General features: G+C 36.1%; 1 protein-coding gene across 2 annotated transcripts in view; it reads right to left on the bottom strand.

The window, feature by feature from the left end:
* Positions 1-13,820, bottom strand: part of LOC311302677 (interferon-induced very large GTPase 1-like) — a 68,126-nt gene extending 54,306 nt beyond the window's left edge. The window contains exons 1-2 of one of the 2 annotated variants that reach the window (XM_084428689.1): positions 13,230-13,820; positions 12,087-12,125 (exon numbers count right to left, since the gene is read on the bottom strand). In XM_084428689.1, coding sequence (XP_084284815.1) covers positions 12,087-12,125; positions 13,230-13,245 — 55 coding nt within the window. In that variant the 5' untranslated portion in view covers positions 13,246-13,820. The remainder of the gene's footprint in view (positions 1-12,086; positions 12,126-13,229) is intronic. The other variant, XM_084428690.1, reaches the window with a different exon arrangement.
* Positions 13,821-20,688: the final 6,868 nt, after the last annotated feature.

Genomic DNA, 20,688 nt, shown 5'->3' with positions numbered 1-20,688 from the left:
ATGCTCTTTTATAATGGATAGATGCACTTTTATAATGGATAGATGCACTTTTATAATGGATAGATGCTCTTTTATAATGGACAGATGCACTTTTATTATGGATAGATGCACTTTTATAATGGATAGATGCACTTTTATAATTGATAGATGGACTTTTATGATGGAGATATGGACTTTTATGATGGAGAGATGGACTTTTATAATGGATAGATGGACTTTTATGATGGAGAGATGGACTTTTATAATGGATAGATGCACTTTTATAATGGATAGATGCTCTTTTATAATGGATGGATGCACTTTTATAATGGATATATGCACTTTTATTATGGATAGATGCACTTTTATAATGGATAGATGCACTTTTATTATGGATAGATGCACTTTTATAATGGATAGATGCACTTTTATAATGGATAGATGCTCTTTTATAATGGATAGATGCACTTTTATAATGGATAGATGCACTTTTATAATGGATAGATGCACTTTTATAATTGATAGATGGACTTTTATGATGGATAGATGCACTTTTATAATTGATAGATGGACTTTTATGATGGAGATATGGACTTTTATGATGGAGAGATGGACTTTTATAATGGATAGATGGACTTTTATGATGGAGAGATGGACTTTTATAATGGATAGATGCACTTTTATAATGGATAGATGCTCTTTTATAATGGATAGATGCACTTTTATAATGGATAGATGCACTTTTATAATGGATAGATGGACTTTTATGATGGAGAGATGGACTTTTATGATGGAGAGATGGACTTTTATAATGGATAGATGGACTTTTATGATGGAGAGATGGACTTTTATAATGGATAGATGCACTTTTATAATGGATAGATGCTCTTTTATAATGGATAGATGCACTTTTATAATGGATATATGCACTTTTATTATGGATAGATGCACTTTTATAATGGATAGATGCACTTTTATAATGGATAGATGCTCTTTTATAATGGATAGATGCACTTTTATAATGGATAGATGCACTTTTATAATGGATAGATGCACTTTTATAATTGATAGATGGACTTTTATGATGGAGATATGGACTTTTATGATGGAGAGATGGACTTTTATAATGGATAGATGGACTTTTATGATGGAGAGATGGACTTTTATAATGGATAGATGCACTTTTATAATGGATAGATGCTCTTTTATAATGGATAGATGCACTTTTATAATGGATAGATGCACTTTTATAATGGATAGATGCACCTTTATAATGGATAGATGGACCTTTATAATGGATAGATGCACTTTTATAATTGATAGATGGACTTTTATGATGGAGATATGGACTTTTATGATGGAGAGATGGACTTTTATAATGGATAGATGGACTTTTATGATGGAGAGATGGACTTTTATAATGGATAGATGCACTTTTATAATGGATAGATGCTCTTTTATAATGGATAGATGCACTTTTATAATGGATAGATGCACTTTTATTATGGATAGATGCTCTTTTATAATGGATAGATGCACCTTTATAATGGATAGATGGACCTTTATAATGGATAGATGCACTTTTATAATCGATAGATGCACTTTTATAATGGATAGATGCTCTTTTATAATGGATAGATGCTCTTTTATAATGGATAGATGCACTTTTATAATGGATAGATGCACTTTTATAATGGATAGATGCACTTTTATAATGGATAGATGCACTTTTATAATTGATAGATGGACTTTTATGATGGAGATATGGACTTTTATGATGGAGAGATGGACTTTTATAATGGATAGATGGACTTTTATGATGGAGAGATGGACTTTTATAATGGATAGATGGACCTTTATAATGGATAGATGCACTTTTATAATGGATAGATGCACTTTTATAATGGATAGATGCACTTTTATAATGGATAGATGCACTTTTATAATGGATAGATGCACTTTTATAATTGATAGATGGACTTTTATGATGGAGATATGGACTTTTATGATGGAGAGATGGACTTTTATAATGGATAGATGCACTTTTATAATGGATAGATGCTCTTTTATAATGGACAGATGCACTTTTATTATGGATAGATGCACTTTTATAATGGATAGATGCACTTTTATAATTGATAGATGGACTTTTATGATGGAGATATGGACTTTTATGATGGAGAGATGGACTTTTATAATGGATAGATGCACTTTTATAATGGATAGATGCACCTTTATAATGGATAGATGGACCTTTATAATGGATAGATGCACTTTTATAATTGATAGATGGACTTTTATGATGGAGATATGGACTTTTATGATGGAGAGATGGACTTTTATAATGGATAGATGGACTTTTATGATGGAGAGATGGACTTTTATAATGGATAGATGCACTTTTATAATGGATAGATGCTCTTTTATAATGGATAGATGCACTTTTATAATGGATAGATGCACTTTTATTATGGATAGATGCTCTTTTATAATGGATAGATGCACCTTTATAATGGATAGATGGACCTTTATAATGGATAGATGCACTTTTATAATCGATAGATGCACTTTTATAATGGATAGATGCTCTTTTATAATGGATAGATGCTCTTTTATAATGGATAGATGCACTTTTATAATGGATAGATGCACTTTTATAATGGATAGATGCACTTTTATAATTGATAGATGGACTTTTATAATTGATAGATGGACTTTTATGATGGAGATATGGACTTTTATGATGGAGAGATGGACTTTTATAATGGATAGATGGACTTTTATGATGGAGAGATGGACTTTTATAATGGATAGATGGACCTTTATAATGGATAGATGCACTTTTATAATGGATAGATGCACTTTTATAATGGATAGATGCACTTTTATAATGGATAGATGCACTTTTATAATTGATAGATGGACTTTTATGATGGAGATATGGACTTTTATGATGGAGAGGTGGACTTTTATAATGGATAGATGCACTTTTATAATGGATAGATGCTCTTTTATAATGGACAGATGTACTTTTATTATGGATAGATGCACTTTTATAATGGATAGATGCACTTTTATAATTGATAGATGGACTTTTATGATGGAGATATGGACTTTTATGATGGAGAGATGGACTTTTATAATGGATAGATGCACTTTTATAATGGATAGATGCTCTTTTATAATGGACAGATGCACTTTTATTATGGATAGATGCACTTTTATAATGGATAGATGCACTTTTATAATTGATAGATGGACTTTTATAATGGATAGATGCACCTTTATAATGGATAGATGCACTTTTATAATGGATAGATGCACTTTTATAATGGATAGATGCTCTTTTATAATGGATAGATGCACTTTTATGATGGATAGATGCACTTTTATAATTGATAGATGGACTTTTATGATGGAGATATGGACTTTTATGATGGAGAGATGGACTTTTATAATGGATAGATGGACTTTTATGATGGAGAGATGGACTTTTATAATGGATAGATGCACTTTTATAATGGATAGATGCTCTTTTATAATGGATAGATGCACTTTTATAATGGATAGATGCACTTTTATTATGGATAGATGCTCTTTTATAATGGATAGATGCACCTTTATAATGGATAGATGCACTTTTATAATTGATAGATGGACTTTTATGATGGAGATATGGACTTTTATGATGGAGAGATGGACTTTTATAATGGATAGATGGACTTTTATGATGGAGAGATGGACTTTTATAATGGATAGATGCACTTTTATAATGGATAGATGCACTTTTATTATGGATAGATGCTCTTTTATAATGGATAGATGCACCTTTATAATGGATAGATGGACCTTTATAATGGATAGATGCACTTTTATAATGGATAGATGCACTTTTATAATGGATAGATGCTCTTTTATAATGGATAGATGCTCTTTTATAATGGATAGATGCACTTTTATAATGGATAGATGCACTTTTATAATGGATAGATGCACTTTTATAATGGATAGATGCACTTTTATAATTGATAGATGGACTTTTATGATGGAGATATGGACTTTTATGATGGAGAGATGGACTTTTATAATGGATAGATGGACTTTTATGATGGAGAGATGGACTTTTATAATGGATAGATGGACCTTTATAATGGATAGATGCACTTTTATAATGGATAGATGCACTTTTATTATGGATAGATGCTCTTTTATAATGGATAGATGCACCTTTATAATGGATAGATGGACCTTTATAATGGATAGATGCACTTTTATAATGGATAGATGCACTTTTATAATGGATAGATGCTCTTTTATAATGGATAGATGCACTTTTATAATGGATAGATGCACTTTTATAATGGATAGATGCACTTTTATAATGGATAGATGCTCTTTTATAATGGACAGATGCATTTTTATTATGGATAGATGCACTTTTATAATGGATAGATGCACTTTTATAATTGATAGATGGACTTTTATGATGGAGATATGGACTTTTATGATGGAGAGATGGACTTTTATAATGGATAGATGGACTTTTATGATGGAGAGATGGACTTTTATAATGGATAGATGCACTTTTATAATGGATAGATGCTCTTTTATAATGGATAGATGCACTTTTATAATGGATATATGCACTTTTATTATGGATAGATGCACTTTTATAATGGATAGATGCACTTTTATAATGGATAGACAATAATAGATTTTTACAGCGATTGATTCCTGCCGATTCCATAATGAGACTGGCGCGGCCAGAGACATTTTGGGCGCTGCGGCATATTAAATATATTATAAATAGTTTTCCCGCATGAGAAATACAATGTGTGGCAAAAGGGCGTGACAAAAGACCGAAATGAGTGACTGTCACGTGACACTTGAGAGCCCTGACTGCACTGTAGCAGTTACTGTTACACTGTTTCATAGATTAATCTATGCCAGTCTATGATTAATCTATGACAGCCAGTTTAACCTGCAAGCTAGCTAGCCTGCTAGATAGCTAGCCTGCTAAAAACGCCAAGCTGACATTAGTCATACTATTCCCCACCAATTCACAAGCACAAGAGAAAAGGTATTTTGTACTTACATTAAATACCCTTGGAACTCAATGGAAGTTGATTGAAGATGGCATAGTTGGTAGTGTTGTTATAACCAGTCAACTGAACAAACAATCTTTTCACAAAACTGACTTTTTAAAAAACCTTGTCAAACTGTCAAAATCCATCAACATTCCGTGCATGAGCTACTTTCTGATATTCTAACTGAAAGTGGGTGAATATCAAAATACATGATAGAAACATTTTGTTAAACCACTTACAAGTGTTATGCTGACAACACTATTGAAACAATTACTTTTTTATTACAACTGTACATGAATAAATAGGCCATTTGGCCCTGGACTAATAGGGTATTCTATTTGTCCATTCTATTGGCTCTATTCTAATTTGAAGACTTGTGCTGGCTGCAGAAGTCTAATTTAAGGCTCTCACAAATAAATAGTATGGGTATATTATACATTTTCTGAGTCATCAGAGTGCCTTGAGTATTGAAGTTGTTGAGTTTTGTGTCCATGGTGTTCTTTCATGCCACAGGGATAAAAGAAAGCATACAGTTTAGGCGGAAATTGTGAAAAAATGTGTGTTATTTCTGGTTTAAAGAAGTCTTGTGACCTCTGTGTTTGTCAGACAGATTCAGTACTGGGCTTAAATGAAAGCCTAAAAGGTCCCCTTTCCAACGATACCAAGCACCATATTATAGAATATTGACAATATCCCTAGCATGAGCCTAAACCAGATATACACCAGATTTCAAAAACGGAATTTATTTTAGGGGATTAGTAACTTCATGAGCTGAAAAAAGTGATTTCGCTACCACCGCTGCACTGCTATCGTGATTTTTCTAATACTAGGGGTGTATACCTTGCCAAAAAACAATGATAGCATTTGCCCCCCCGTTGATACCGATCAACCCCCCTGGCTCATGGACTAATAGGCTACATGCTCTACAGTGAGAGAGGAGGGCAAAGGTAACCTGATGTAACTGTCCTGACAGGAGATTCACCAAAACCATCGGCTCTCTCATCAGGCTCAAGATGAGGGCTACTGCCACTGCAGAACAATTGCCAAACATCTTTGTTAGGCCTATTTTTTGCATTTTGTAGCGTCAGACTCTAAGGACTTCGCTTTTTGTTTCTTTTAGCTTCTCCCAACTGCCTTTAACTTTACGTTTTTTGCTTGCCTTGCGGTTTATTATAAGCAACAACAAAAAAAGAGAGCATTAGCACCTCCTTTTGTTGGCCGTCAATGTCACTTAACCTGACACTTTTTCTTTGACGATGAACCAGCCAGGCCAGACTTCTCCAGAAAGTCCAGAGGTCAGTCTGCCCCTGAAGTGAGTCCATGAGCATGGCAGATTTCAGATTGCATACTTAAGTTCTTGGAGCAGCTGAGTAAATGCCTTCGGAATGAGTGGAAATGGTAACCCCCTCCTTTCTATCAACCTCCCTGATACACATACAGTTTCTCAAGGGTTTTGATGATATTTTCAGTATTGAATATTATTAATTATCATACTTGTTGGACAGATCACGTGACGCTTTCATGAGCCAAGACGCACTTTAGTCTAGCTCCGCTTATGTAGCCCGTTTTTTACAGTTGTTTGACTGCTTTTCATATAGTGGGGGTAGTTTTTTGTTGGCCATCCTTTTGTAGATGTCACACAGTCGAAAACTCGCTTATCCTTCACCATCATCCTCGCCAATTAAGAAGAAAACTAAACCAACAGCCGCGGCAGGCCGAGCGGACATGGAGGACAACATGGCGATTACCATAAAGCGATTTGAGGACATTCTGAAAACTGAATTAGCAGCAATGCGCACCGAATTCGCCTCTCACATGACTTCAATTCAAAATGTGTGCTCTAAAATTGACTTTTTAACTGGGGAACAGCGAGACCAGAAAAAATTGATTAACGAACACACTAGGCGTCTGGATGCTCTCGAGCAACAAGTGACCGATCTACAAGACCGCAGCAGACGCAGTAATCTCCGGCTATTAGGACTACCTGAAGGGGCCGAGAAAGATGACCCAATTGGCTTTCTGAAACGGTCATTGCCGACCTGGATCCCATCACTTGCCGGCAAAGATATCGAGATCGAACGAGCGCATCGAGTTTACTCCAGAGCTTCAACTAATTATTCCAAACCGCGAGTGTTTCTCTTCAAGCTGTTACGCTACAACGACAGGAATTTGATTTTAAATGAAGTAAGACGCCACGCTCCTGTAAAATCAATCGACGGCGCGATGTTGTCTTTCTTCCCCGACTTCTCTCCCACGACGGCAAAGAAGAGGAGCTCCTTCAGTGCGATACGGAAGGAATTGAAAGAGGCAGGTCTACAGACCTTTCTTCAGTATCCAGCTACGCTGAAGATCGTCTTGAAACACGGCGAGACTAAACTAATGCAATCCCCGGACGAAGCGCGTCAATTCCTAAACTCTCTTCCCGGTTCTCATTCTCCTAGGATGGACGTGGTATAAGGGTTTGATAATACTGAATGACTCGACTTCGGATTTTTGCTGATTTAGAAGTTCATGTGTCAGTCGTTTACTGAAAGTTTTCTTCATGGAAGCTAGGAGATTGTATTACCAATGTTCTGTTTTCAATGTATATAATATAATTATTTATGTTTGTTTCCCCTTTATAGAGAGTATACACACACCTTTGTGTGTGTGTTTTTTTTTTTTTTTTTTTTTTTTTTTTTTAAACCTCACTTTATTACTCCTGTGAATTCGAAGTTTATCTGTTCTCTTAAAATAGGGCTAATAGCGGTGTTCTAGAGTGTTGTACAGGCTGTCATGTTACGGTCACTGACTAAGTTTAGGGAGGGCGGCAGCCTGGGGTTCCTTTCTACCCCAGTCTGTAAATGTTCTATGGGGTGGGTTGTGTTTGTGTTAAAGGGTTTTTTTGTAAGGGAGGGACGGTTTAATGGTAGACTTGAGATATCTAATTTGCAGTGGTATTACTTTGTCTCATTTGTTCAGTCCACTTATTTGTTTGATAGTCATGACTGAATTTAATATACTAAGTTGTAATATCAATGGTTTAAATGGCCCCCATAAACGTACAAGTTATTTAGAATTATTAAGACGAAAAAAGATTGACCTTGCTTTAATCCAGGAAGCTCATTTGCGGAAGGATGATGTTCGTAGATGCAATAATAAATTCTATGAGGTAGTCTCTTTCGCGGCAACTGACAATAAAACTAAAGGTGTATTGATAATTGTTAGAAGGAAATTTAATATCTCCATTTTAGACAGTTACAGTGACAATGCTGGCAGAATAACTTGTATAAAGACTATGGTTGGGAATAGGAAGATAGCATTTCTTTCAGTTTACGCACCATGTAGTCCAGATCCTACTTTTTTTTCTGAATTATCTTCCTATCTCACTGATCTTACAGACTTTGAGATAGTAATAGGAACAGATATGAATGCTGTAATGTCTAATGATCTTGATAGATCTGGTGACAGCTCTTCTTACTCTCAGACTGTTTCTACTGAGCAGCTTAACCAATGCATAGCCTCTTTTTCACTAGTAGATGCATGGCGTTTATTCAACCCTTCCCAAAAATCATACACATTCTTCTCAGCTAGACACAAAACATATTCACGGATTGACTACATCTTTGTTTCCCCTTCCTTGGCCTCAATGCTACTTGAAGTCGACATCTTTCCCCTCTCTCTTTCAGATCATAGCAGTAATTTTTTAAAGCTATCAATGACCCAGCGACCTTCACGAGCCCCTAGATGGCGCTTTAATACTAATTTATTAAAGGATGAGTGTTTTTGTGACCAATTCAGAACTAAACTACGTGAATTTATTGACATCAATAAAGGCTCGGTAGATGACCCACGGATATTGTGGGAGGCGACAAAGGGCTTCATAAGGAATTTTTCAATTTCATATGCTTCCTTTCGCCAGAAAATTCACCGTAAAAAAATTTCTGATATGGAATCCAATCTCCGATCATTAGAACAGGCAAATCAACACACTTTTTCTGATTATACGGTAGCTAAAATTGAAACTGTTAGAAAAGAACTTAATTCATTATATAGATACAGGGCTGAATTTCTCATTCAAAGATCTAGACAAAATTATTATTTTCAAGGTAGCAGACCTAGCCATTTACTGGCTCTAAGACTACGTAATAACGAGAAATTTGCTAATATTTCAGCGGTGAAATCTCAAACCGGTGAGGTTCTGACTGACCAGAAGAGTATAAATGACACTTTTCGTTCCTTCTTTTATGAACTATATAGCTCCAATTCTATATGTGAACCCACATCTTATACTTCCTTTTTATCTACTCTTAATCTTCCACATTTGTCAGAATCAGACTCTGAGTCTTTGGCCAAACCCATATCTCTAATTGAATTAGAATCATCAGTCAAAGTTATGAGCAAGGGGAAGTCTCCAGGCCTAGATGGCATACCAGTTGAATTCTACTTGACCTTCTGGTCCGATTTAGGGCCGCTTATGCTAGATATGATTCAATATTCAATTGATCAAGGGTCTTTTCCACAAAATACGAACATAGCCATTATATCTCTTCTATTAAAAAAAGACAAAGACTCTACTCTATGTTCCAGTTATCGCCCACTCTCTTTAATTGGTACAGATGTTAAAATTTATGCAAAAGTTTTAGCCTGCCGACTAGAAGGCTTCATGACTAAGCTTGTCAATCATGATCAAACAGGGTTTATTAAATCTCGCTCTCCTTCAGATAATCTACGAAGACTTCTTCACATAATTTCTTCATCTGAACAATTGACTTCTCCCTCTGCTATACTCTCTTTAGATGCAATGAAAGCATTTGACCATTTAGAGTGGAACTATCTGTGGGCAGTACTAGATCACCTAGGTTTTAGCTCTAACTTTATAAATATGATAAAAATCCTCTATGCTAATCCCTCAGCTACCATTCTCACTGGCCAGATAAGTTCACAATCATTTCCAATTGGAAGAGGCACCCGCCAGGGTTGTCCTCTTTCACCTTTACTTTTTGCTTTGTCTTTAGAACCTCTTGCTCAAGCTGTACGTCAATCCGAACTTATACTTCCTATATCGGTTAGGAACACTTTACATCACATATCTTTATTTGCAGATGACATATTGCTTTTCTTAGACAATCCAGTTCTTTCAGTTCCCCACGTTTTAAACTTGTTCAATCAGTTTGGTACCCTATCAGGGTACAAAATTAATTGGACAAAGTCATATCTGCTCCCACTCAATTTCTGTGTTGGGTCTGCGACACTCTCTGGTTTTATTCCGGTGGTGCATTCCTTCAAATACTTAGGTGTAGATATCTATCCATCCCTGCAGGATACTGCCTCAAAAAATTTTAAAAACAGTCTGGCTAGAGTCACCTTAGATCTTGCAAATTGGATGCATCTTCCTACTTCTTTCCATGCAAGAATATCTGTTGTTAAAATGAACATCCTTCCCCGTGTTAATTTTTATTCCGCTATGATTCCTTTACCCCCACCTGCTGGTTATTGGAAAAAACTTAATTTAGTAATATCTCATTATATTTGGAATGGTAAACGCCCACGAATTAAATTATCTACTTTACAGCGTAGCAGATCAGATGGGGGCTGGTCCTTTCCAAATTTTAAGTTATATGCTGACTCCTTCACTCTTCGTGCTCTGTCAACCTGGTTTAAACCAAATGTGTCAACCTCATGGTGGGCTATTGAAGAATGTCTTGTTTCTCCTCACAATATAAAGCATGTGGTTTTTGCTGGTGTCTCACTCAAACAATGTAAACTTCATTTTGGCCCTATTATAACACATTTTATTTCTACTTGGAGATCAGTGACCAGAAAGATAGAGCCAAATTTGAGGTGGCATTGTCATTCACCTCTGTTCCATAATAACAATTTTCTGTCAGACAAATCCCCATTTTACTGTCCACAATGGATTAAATGTAATGTAAATTCCTTTGGTGACATCTATGATGATAAAGGCCTAAAATCTTTTCAAGATATTAAGGCTCTTTTCAATTTACCAGGAACCTCCTTTTTTATGTATCTTCGCATTAGGTCAGCTCTTCGCGCATATGGAGTCCCCTGGGATGTACAACTGCCTGTACATCCCTTGCGGAAAGTTATTCTTCCCACTGATAACTCTGTTATTTCTGCTTCAGGTATTTACTCTTTTCTCCTCAAAAACTCATACAAACCATTATCAATAACAACTGTCTGGTCTAAGGATATTACTGGTGACATACAAACTTTATTCTCTGGTAAAATTTGGGAGACAATTACATCATCCTCAAAAAACCCAAATCATCAGATGATCCACTGGAAATTACTACACAGACTCTATCTATCCCCTTTAAAACGCTTTTATATGCATGTGTCACCTTCCCCAAAGTGCAATCTATGTCCGCAGAGGGCCCTTGGCACATATTTACATTTTTTTTGGGAATGCTCTGCACTTTCTCGTTTCTGGTCTCAGCTTGCTCATGACATATCATTCTTATTAGAGAAAGATGTGGTTTTGACTCCAGAGCTTTTCTTCTTAAACAATTTTTCTGGATTGGCTCTGTCACCACAACAGAGAAACTTACTCTTAGCTGCTCTCACTGCTGCAAAGAAAATGTTAGTCAGTCGATGGATTCCTCCGCATTTAATGTCTAGACGTATATGGGGCTTATCTTTGCTCGACATTGTCTCTTTGGAATTATCAACAGCTCGCATTCATGGAGCAAAAACAAAAACTTTGAAGACCTGGAGTGCTACTTTTGATATTGTTAAATCTTTTGTTACTTCTCTTTGATTTACAGTTTATTTTGTATTTATGTATAGTTTTTATTTTTCTTGTGATTAACTATTACACTCTGTACCATTTTACACTGCAATATCTTGTATTTTCCTCATCACTAAATAAGTCTACCTGGTGGGTGGGTTGGTGGGTTGGTGGGTTGGTGGGCGGGGGGGGTACGGCTACAGTCTAAAATAATATGTTGTACTTTGTACCATTCTGAAATGACAATAAAAATAATTGTTAACAAAAAATTATCATACTTGTTTACTTACTATTAGGTCGGTCAAGAGATGGACATCGTCCTCTTTTCACTGCAAAAGAAAATAGCATGCAATTTAAAATTTCAGAAAATCTTTTACCAGATTATGTTATCTTTATATTAAATAAATAATTCACATAAAAAGAACAATTTGTCAACATGTTATTCCACCTCAGTATTATATTCTTTCTTTCATAAAACATGAAAGTTAATTTTCTGCATGGGGATAAGTAAATTACACACTTTTCATTTAATCAATACTAATTACATCTGAACAATAGTTTTTTATTTTTTTACCGCCAGTCGTGTTTTTTGATTCCTTGTCTGGGGGATATTTGCATTGTCTTTGCAGACTAACACAAATCTGTCAATTGAATACAATATTTACAAGTGAAAAAAAAATGTAAAATAAAAGAAACAATCAAAATATTTTTATTTTCCCTGTTTTTGATTGAGATTTATATAGGCTACTGTCTGGAATGGCTGCAGTTTATGCAGTATACATATCTATCTAATATTGAAGGCAATCAAAGATTAGTCGCATATTGTTAGTTAAATATGCTCTTTGTTATTTATTTCTTGCTCTTATTCCTATTCAAAATGCTTTTTTGAAGCGCATGGGTGGATCTCCGTAACCCTTTTTATTCTGGCAAACATGCTCAAAAACTTTTAAAAATTAAACTTCGTCTTTTTACAGTATGAGCAAAAGATTGCAGGAATAGGTCTACTAGCCCTGTATAAGTGTTGCGAAATACAGTTACAACCAAGTTACAACCTTTGATGAAATGGTTAATTTGATTAAATATTACTTAAAATTGTGCTACCTTATGATTTCCCGAGGTGACAAACGTTGCCTTATTATTATTATTAGGTTGCAACATTAATTCTGCCAAATATCACATTTATCACATGCCTCGCTGTCTTACTATTCACAAGAAAACACATTCGAACAAACTGCGTTGCTCCGTTAGATTACGATGGAAGAAAAGCGCGTTTCCGTTAAGCAGGCCTTATCCTACTTGTACCGACATATTTTCCAGCATTTAGATATTTACTGTATTATTTTAAAAAGAAAACAATAATTGCAGTTAGGATTTCAGTAAATATGGTAGTTTGGCTCGTTAAACATATTAATATGGTCTGATTTGAGTCTTACCTAAACTGGACGCCATTAGCCTGCATGTTCGTAACAAAATCGAAAGTAAAAGATTGCTCTAAGATGGAGAAGAGAACACGCCTGTGTCTGTCAGTGTGTGTGTGTGTGTGTGTGTGTGCGCACGATGTTCCCCCATGTTTTCTAATATAGGTTGATTCTTTGTAGCCTATTACTGTCATGGTTTTGAAACACCCTCTTATGGGGGTATTATTGTTGCAATATTCCAAATAAATAGATTAATATTCACAAATAAATGTAAAGAGATTCACAAAAATGTATCGAATTCACAAATAAATAGATTAAGATCCACAAATAAATGTAAAGAGTTTCACAAAAAAATATAAAATACACAAATAAATAAAATGAGATTTGCAAATAAATAAAATATTTACAAATGTTTTATTATTTTACAAACACAACTCTGCCTGGCATTTATTTGTGAACCGCTTTCTGTGCATTTGTACATCGCTGCACACATTTGTGAACTGGTTCCTGTGCATTTGTGAATCTCCTCAGGCATTTGTGGATTTTGAAAAACTTCTAGCATCGACGTGCAGACAGATCCACAAATAAGTGGACTCCACCCACCGCCTACTCAAGCCAATCAGATAACGGCCACATCGAGCTGGCCAATCGTAGTGTTCTCGCTTCAACCAATCACGTTTGGCTTTACACTCGGGCGATCTTGCTCTGTGCTCATTCATCATTCATCTGCATTTCAAATAAGAAGTGTACGCGTAAAGGCCCATAAAATATGTTTAAAATTTGGATTTTGTTAGAATTACACCATTAGACTGCTTGTCAAGCCAAGCCACAATTTTTATGAGCCTTGAAAAAAAGACAGAGAAACAGCCCTTTACATCTCTGTTATGGGAATATCGCATTATGGACGCGTCACGTTATTCAAGATAGAACAGAAAAGCATCAAGTAGCTGACTAATGAATAACTGGGTTCAACCCATAAATAGCTACACGAGTTTTTAATTTGCATTGCAAGATTTTTATTTGCAGCACACGCTGATGCTGAGGCTCGTACCGTTCCATATTGGGTGGTCATTTGGGCTCATATTTGGTATTCTACTTGACATTTATTTATGTCCTATTGCTATTTGTCACCGCGATTGTGCTTTAAAAGGCAAAATCTTATGTCCTGTAATTTCTTGCATGGTGTCTACCCCGTGCGAGGCTATCTATCTAGAAGAATCTATCTATCTTCTAATCTAATCTATCTTTTATCTATCTAGAAGAAGTGCGGGCATCCGTTTACTATCAATGAATGCCCCGCGTCCAGGGGTGCGTTCTCCGAAACTACCTTAACGCTACGTCGTTCTTAAGTTGTACCTTAAGAAGTACCTTATCGTTAATACGTGGTTTCCGAAACCTTCTTAGTTAAGTATACCTTCTGTAAGTCATACGTTCGTAAGGTTGGTCTGGAGCGCTCTTAGCTATACCTTATCGCTGCTGACGGTTCATACCGCTAGTGGCCACCACTACGCAAAAAGCTTTTTTACATCGCAGTTTAATTACACATAGAAAATGTTATATGAACATTTAATATAAAATCTGATTTAGTATTAAAATTACATTTTTACTTTACTTTAAAATTTTACACATAAAATACTTAAGTTGTTATAGCCTACACCCAGTGTATGGAAGTGTTTTCATTAATAAAGTTTCCATACACTAATGGTTGTTAGCTTTTTTAATTACTATCCTAAGGCACATCAGCTGGCGAACCATTTGACAGAAAAGGCTTAGGAGTCTATATAAAGAAAGATGAGTTTACACAAACTTTATAGCTATGGCAGTGAGACAGCGAGTACTTGTTTTAAATCAAAGACGGCGCCGTCCGCGGAGCCAGTTAGTGTATGTCAACTACATGGCTGGTGGATAATCAGCATACGTTGTGGAGAACATTAACACACTTATGGCCGTGAGGGTTTGGGATTGCACACTTGCTAAATTATAAACACATACTCATATTTATTTCTGCATGTACATATTTCAATGAGCCCCGATAAATGCAGTTTGTACTATTTCTAAAACGCTTCTTTATAAATAACATTGTTTTCTCAATACTTTACCTATACCGCTGTGAAGGAAAGAGCGCACAATCGATCATCGAGGCATCGATATCAACCTATTCAGCGCCTCCACCATGGACAGCGCCTGCTAAGGTCGAACTTAAGAAGGTTTACCTTAAGCAACATCCTAAGGTATAGTTCGGAGAACACACGTAGGAAATGTATACCTGTAGTTAGGGTGTACCTTTTGAGTCTTCGTAGCGCGCTAAGAGACAACGTTATCGGAGAACGCACCCCTGGACACTATCACGAAATATGATTTTTCAAGTAACCTGGGGTGCGTTCTCCGATAACGTTGTCTCTTAGCGCGCTACGAAGACTCAAAAGGTACACCTTAACTACAGGTATACCTTTCCTACGTGTGTTCTCCGAACTATACCTTAGGATGTTGCTTAAGGTAAACCTTCTTAAGTTCGACCTTAGCAGGCGCTGTCCATGGTGGAGGCGCTGAATAGGTTGATATCGATGCCTCGATGATCGATTGTGCGCTCTTTCCTTCACAGCGGTATAGGTAAAGTATTGAGAAAACAATGTTCTTTATAAAGAAATAGTACAAACTGCATTTATCGGGGCTCATTGAAATATGTACATGCAGAAATAAATATGAGTAGGCTATGTGTTTATAATTTAGCAAGTGTGCAATCCCAAACCCTTACGGCCATAAGTGTGTTAATGTTCTCCACAACGTATGCTGATTATCCACCAGCCACACTAACTGGCTCCGCGGACGGCGCCGTCTTTGATTTAAAACAAGTACTCGCTGTCTCGCTGCCATAGCTATAAAGTTTGTGTAAACTCATCTTTCTTTATATAGACTCCTAAGCCTTTTCTGTCAAATGGTTCGCCAGCTGATGTGCCTTAGGATAGTAATTAAAAAAGCTAACAACCATTAGTGTATGGAAACTTTAATAATGAAAACACTTACTGGGTGTAGGCTATAACAACTTAAGTATTTTATGTGTAAAATTTTAAAGTAAAGTAAAAATTGAATTTTAATACTAAATCAGATTTTATATTAAATGTTCATATAAAATTTTCTATGTGTAATTAAACTGCGATGTAAAAAAGCTTTTTGCGTAGTGGTGGCCACTAGCGGTATGAACCGTCAGAAGCGATAAGATATAGCTAAGAGCGCTCCAGACCAACCTTACGAACGTATGACTTACAGAAGGTATACTTAACTAAGAAGGTTTCGGAAACCACGTATTAACGATAAGGTACTTCTTAAGGTACAACTTAAGAACGACGTAGCGTTAAGGTAGTTTCGGAGAACGCACCCCAGCACTAGTCAAAGTAGGCTACGATCAGAGCCGTTAAGAGTACATGCAGGCATGTCTGCAGCTAAGCAGACATCACATAGGGAATGTTAACGTTTCAAACATGCTAGTTTTACATTATTTGAAACTGCTACGGCAGCAGTGAATAGATAGTGCCTATTTGCTTTTGATGCGCTGTGTCGCGCCTCTTGCCGGAGACTGTTTATGATGCTCGGGATCTCTGATTATCATAATTCCCTGAGTGTATCCTGATGGAAATATAAAGAGGCCTTAAAATCTTATGAAAACAGAGTGTTTTTACCACACAAACAGTTCAGCGCTACTACTGCTCCTTTCAAGGATGCAAGAATCAGGGCTGCGTTCAGCCCCTACAAAACGTTGCACAACGTTTTTTAAACAGAAACGGTGATGCGTTGAACACACTAGCTATGTTTCCATCAACACGTTTTTATTCGAATTATGTGCTATCGAATGAAAAATGCCTTATGAAAACAGTAAAATTCGATTGAATTTCTTGAATTTCTTGAATATCGACTAAAATGAAATACGGTCGGTCTCATCGGATTTTATCTTGATCGATAAACGGTTTATGCGATAAACGCTGATGGAAACGTTGTTTACCTAATAAATAATGGATTGCGATTAAGTTTTAGGTCATTTTATGGGTACAACCCACCACAAAAGAAAAAGTTTTAGTTAATTTCCGCCCAGTTTGCATCCATTATATACTGTCTGGTTTGCACACATGGCCGGTGTCAACAACGTGGACAAACGAGGAGACGAGATAGGCTACTTTTTGAATTGAATTTAACAGAAAAAATAAAACGGCTATTATAGCAAAAATCTAAGAAATGCCATACCAGTCAAATAATGTCGCTATCAGCTGTCACATAAGCACCTAGAGTCCTGCAATGGGTTGGGTACCCGCATAAAAGTGGCTAAAACGGATGGATTGTGACATTCCTAAAATTCACAGGCGGGGATGCGGGCGGATAATGAACTCCTTGCGGGCGGGTAGCGGATGAAAAATATGTGCAATATTTGTTTGTCTAAATTGCCATTACACACTCGCAAATATTGTGTTTTGGGCATCCTTAAAAATATTCTTTGCCGTTACCCGACCGATCCTGTCAATTTAGGACCGACCCAATAAATGTTTTTTTCCCCAGTCCGACCGAATGGCCGGTTGTAAACTTGCATTAAGATCGACCGATTTTTTTTTTTTACTCTTCAAACAACTAATACAAATGCAATAAAATAATATTAATTATATTTTAGTAGGCCTAAGTATTGTGTATATAAATTGCCCATAGCCTATTATAGGCCTAGGCTACGCTCTTTCTTTTAAATAAAAACCCGTCAATCAAGCAAAATAATATTCAATGATTGTAGGGCAGGCTAATAAGCCTGTGTTTTAGCCCTGTCATTAAAAAACGATTTAGTTTCATATTCATGTTTAAATAAAATAATATAGCCTATACATATATATATATATATTTTTTTTTTTTTTATGTTGATTATATGAAAAGTGAAAAAAGCATGAATAAGATAAGATGATCCCGAATATCGGGAGACAAATGGAGTGGGCAGACATGATTTTGACCACTTTATTAAGTTTGTTTTTGTAGAAAGACTTTCTTTAAAGTGAATTTCGTTTCATATTAATTGTATCTTAATTTTAATCAATGTTTAATCAACCATTTTCCTGGATTTAATAAATAAGAGCTAAATCTCAGGCAATATAATCAGGACATGGAGAGGCGCCCGCATGATCTGGAGGTAGCCTAGGCTACTTTGAATGGCCCAAAACAAAGCGCACTTTAGCGCTCATTAGCCCATTCATGAGGCTATGGTGATGTTGAGAGAGGTGCGAGATAAAAAATAAAGCACTTTAAATTGAATGATTTTAGCTTGTGTGCGATTTATCGCGGGCACGGGTCAGATCTGCTGAACTTTGCGGGTACGTGCGGGGGTGGTCTCAATAAAGCACAAAAAATAAAGCACTTTAAATTGAATGATTTTAGCTTGTGTGCGATTTATCGCGGGCACGGGTCAGATCTGCTGAACTTTGCGGGTACGTGCGGGGGCGGTCTCAAAAAATGGACCCGTGCAGGACTCTGCACTATTACAACTTGTGCAATATTGATCATTTGTTGGTAGATGGCGCGATCCATTTTGTCTAGCAAAACTTTGTTCGCAAATGTTTGCTTGAATGTTGTGCGATTCAGTGCGAAAATGAATGGAAACACCTTAAAATGTCTCAAATCAATTCGATATACCAATTTGATCGCAAAACAGCATGTGACGTCATTACGCACAGGTTTTTATTCGCTTTAAAGCCGTTTGATGGAAGCACACTTTCAGCAGCTTTATTTGCATGATTTTTTTTCACCGAACTTCAGATAATTCGATTGACAAGTTGATGGAAACATAGCTACTGTTCTGATGACGCAAGAGTTGCAACTATGGCAGCTGAGAAGGCCATTCTTTGTGTTCTTTGTGAAGAATTTTCTGAGCCTGATGAAGTCGGTATAAATATGTGTTTAATACTACAAAATATGCCCGAAAAGAGAAAAGAGACAAACAAAAGAGAACATCCCAATCGAGTGAAGGGATTTGTGGAAACTGAAATGGAAGCACACATCTTACCTAATTCAGACTAAAACATATCACATACTGACTTTATTTGTAGTTAATACTGTTTTAATACCCTGTATTTTCTTTCTCATTTTTAGGAAAAGCTTAATTACCATTGTTTATTTCTATACCAAATGTCATACACTTGCAATGAAGCTAAAAATATAAACAACTACATCATTATGTTGATATCCTATATTTTTACAATAAAACTTACTACAAACATGTCTTCTAATATCCTCAGTTGTTGCTTATACGAGCTGCATCGAACACATTTGTAAATGACTTTCCTTGAACCCATTGTGCGAGTTCACTTTAATACCGCGTGCTTTATATACATGTTGCTGCTGATTGGATTGCAGTTCTGACACACCCACCAAACAAGAGAAAACGTATCTCAAACCCCGTTGCACACCGGTGCATGCCGTTTCCAGGAAACATGACGTTCAACCCGGAAACCGTAGCAAAACGTTGCGCACCGTTTTGAACTTGAACGTGCCCCAGTTCTCGCCCCGAGTGTAAAGCCAAACGTGATTGGTTGAAGCGAGAACGTGCTACGATTGGCCAGCTCGATGTGGCCGTTAACTGATTGGCTTGAGTAGGCGGTGGGTGGAGTCCACTTATTTGTGGATCTGTCTGCACGTCGACGCTAGAAGTGTTTCAAAATCCACAAATGCGTGAGGAGATTCACAAATGCACAGGAACCAGTTCACAAATGTGTGCAGCGATTTACAAATGCACAGAAAGCGGTTCACAAATAAATGCCAGGCAGAGTTGTGTTTGTAAAATAATAAAACATTTGTAAATATTTTATTTATTTGCAAATCTCATTTTATTTATTTGTGAATTTTATCTTTTTTTGTGAAACTCTTTAATTTATTCGTGGATCTTAATCTATTTATTTGTGAATTCGATACTTTTTTGTGAATCTCTTTACATTTATTTGTGAATATTAATCTATTTATTTGGAATATTGCAACAATAATACCCCCATAGAGACCACATTTCATAACAAAAACTTTCTCCACTTTTCTAATCCACCACAGTAATCTAAAATTTCAACCCTTTTTATTCTGGCAAACATGCTCAAAAACGTTTAAAAATTAAACTTCGTCTTTTTACAGTATGAGCAAAAGATTGCAGGAATAGGTCTACTAGCCCTGTATGAGTGTTGCGAAATCCAGTTACAACCAAGTTACAACCTTTGAAGAAATGGTTAATTTGATATATTACTGAAAATTGTGCTACCTTATTATTTCTCGAGGTGACAAACTTTGTCTTATTATTATTATTATTATTATTAATTCTGCCAAATATCATATTTACCACATGCCTCGCTGTCTTACTATTCACAAGAAAACGCATTCGAACAAACTGCGTTGCTCCGTTAGATTACGATGGAAGAAAAGCGCGTTTCCGTTAAGCAGGCCTTATCCTACTTGTACCGACATATTTTTCAGC

The sequence above is a fragment of the Rutilus rutilus genome (assembly GCF_951802725.1).
Source record: "Rutilus rutilus genome assembly, chromosome: 13".
NCBI lineage: Eukaryota > Metazoa > Chordata > Actinopteri > Cypriniformes > Leuciscidae > Rutilus > Rutilus rutilus.
The sequence above is the reverse complement of the archived record's forward strand: the minus strand, read 5'-3'. Positions and strand labels throughout refer to the sequence as shown.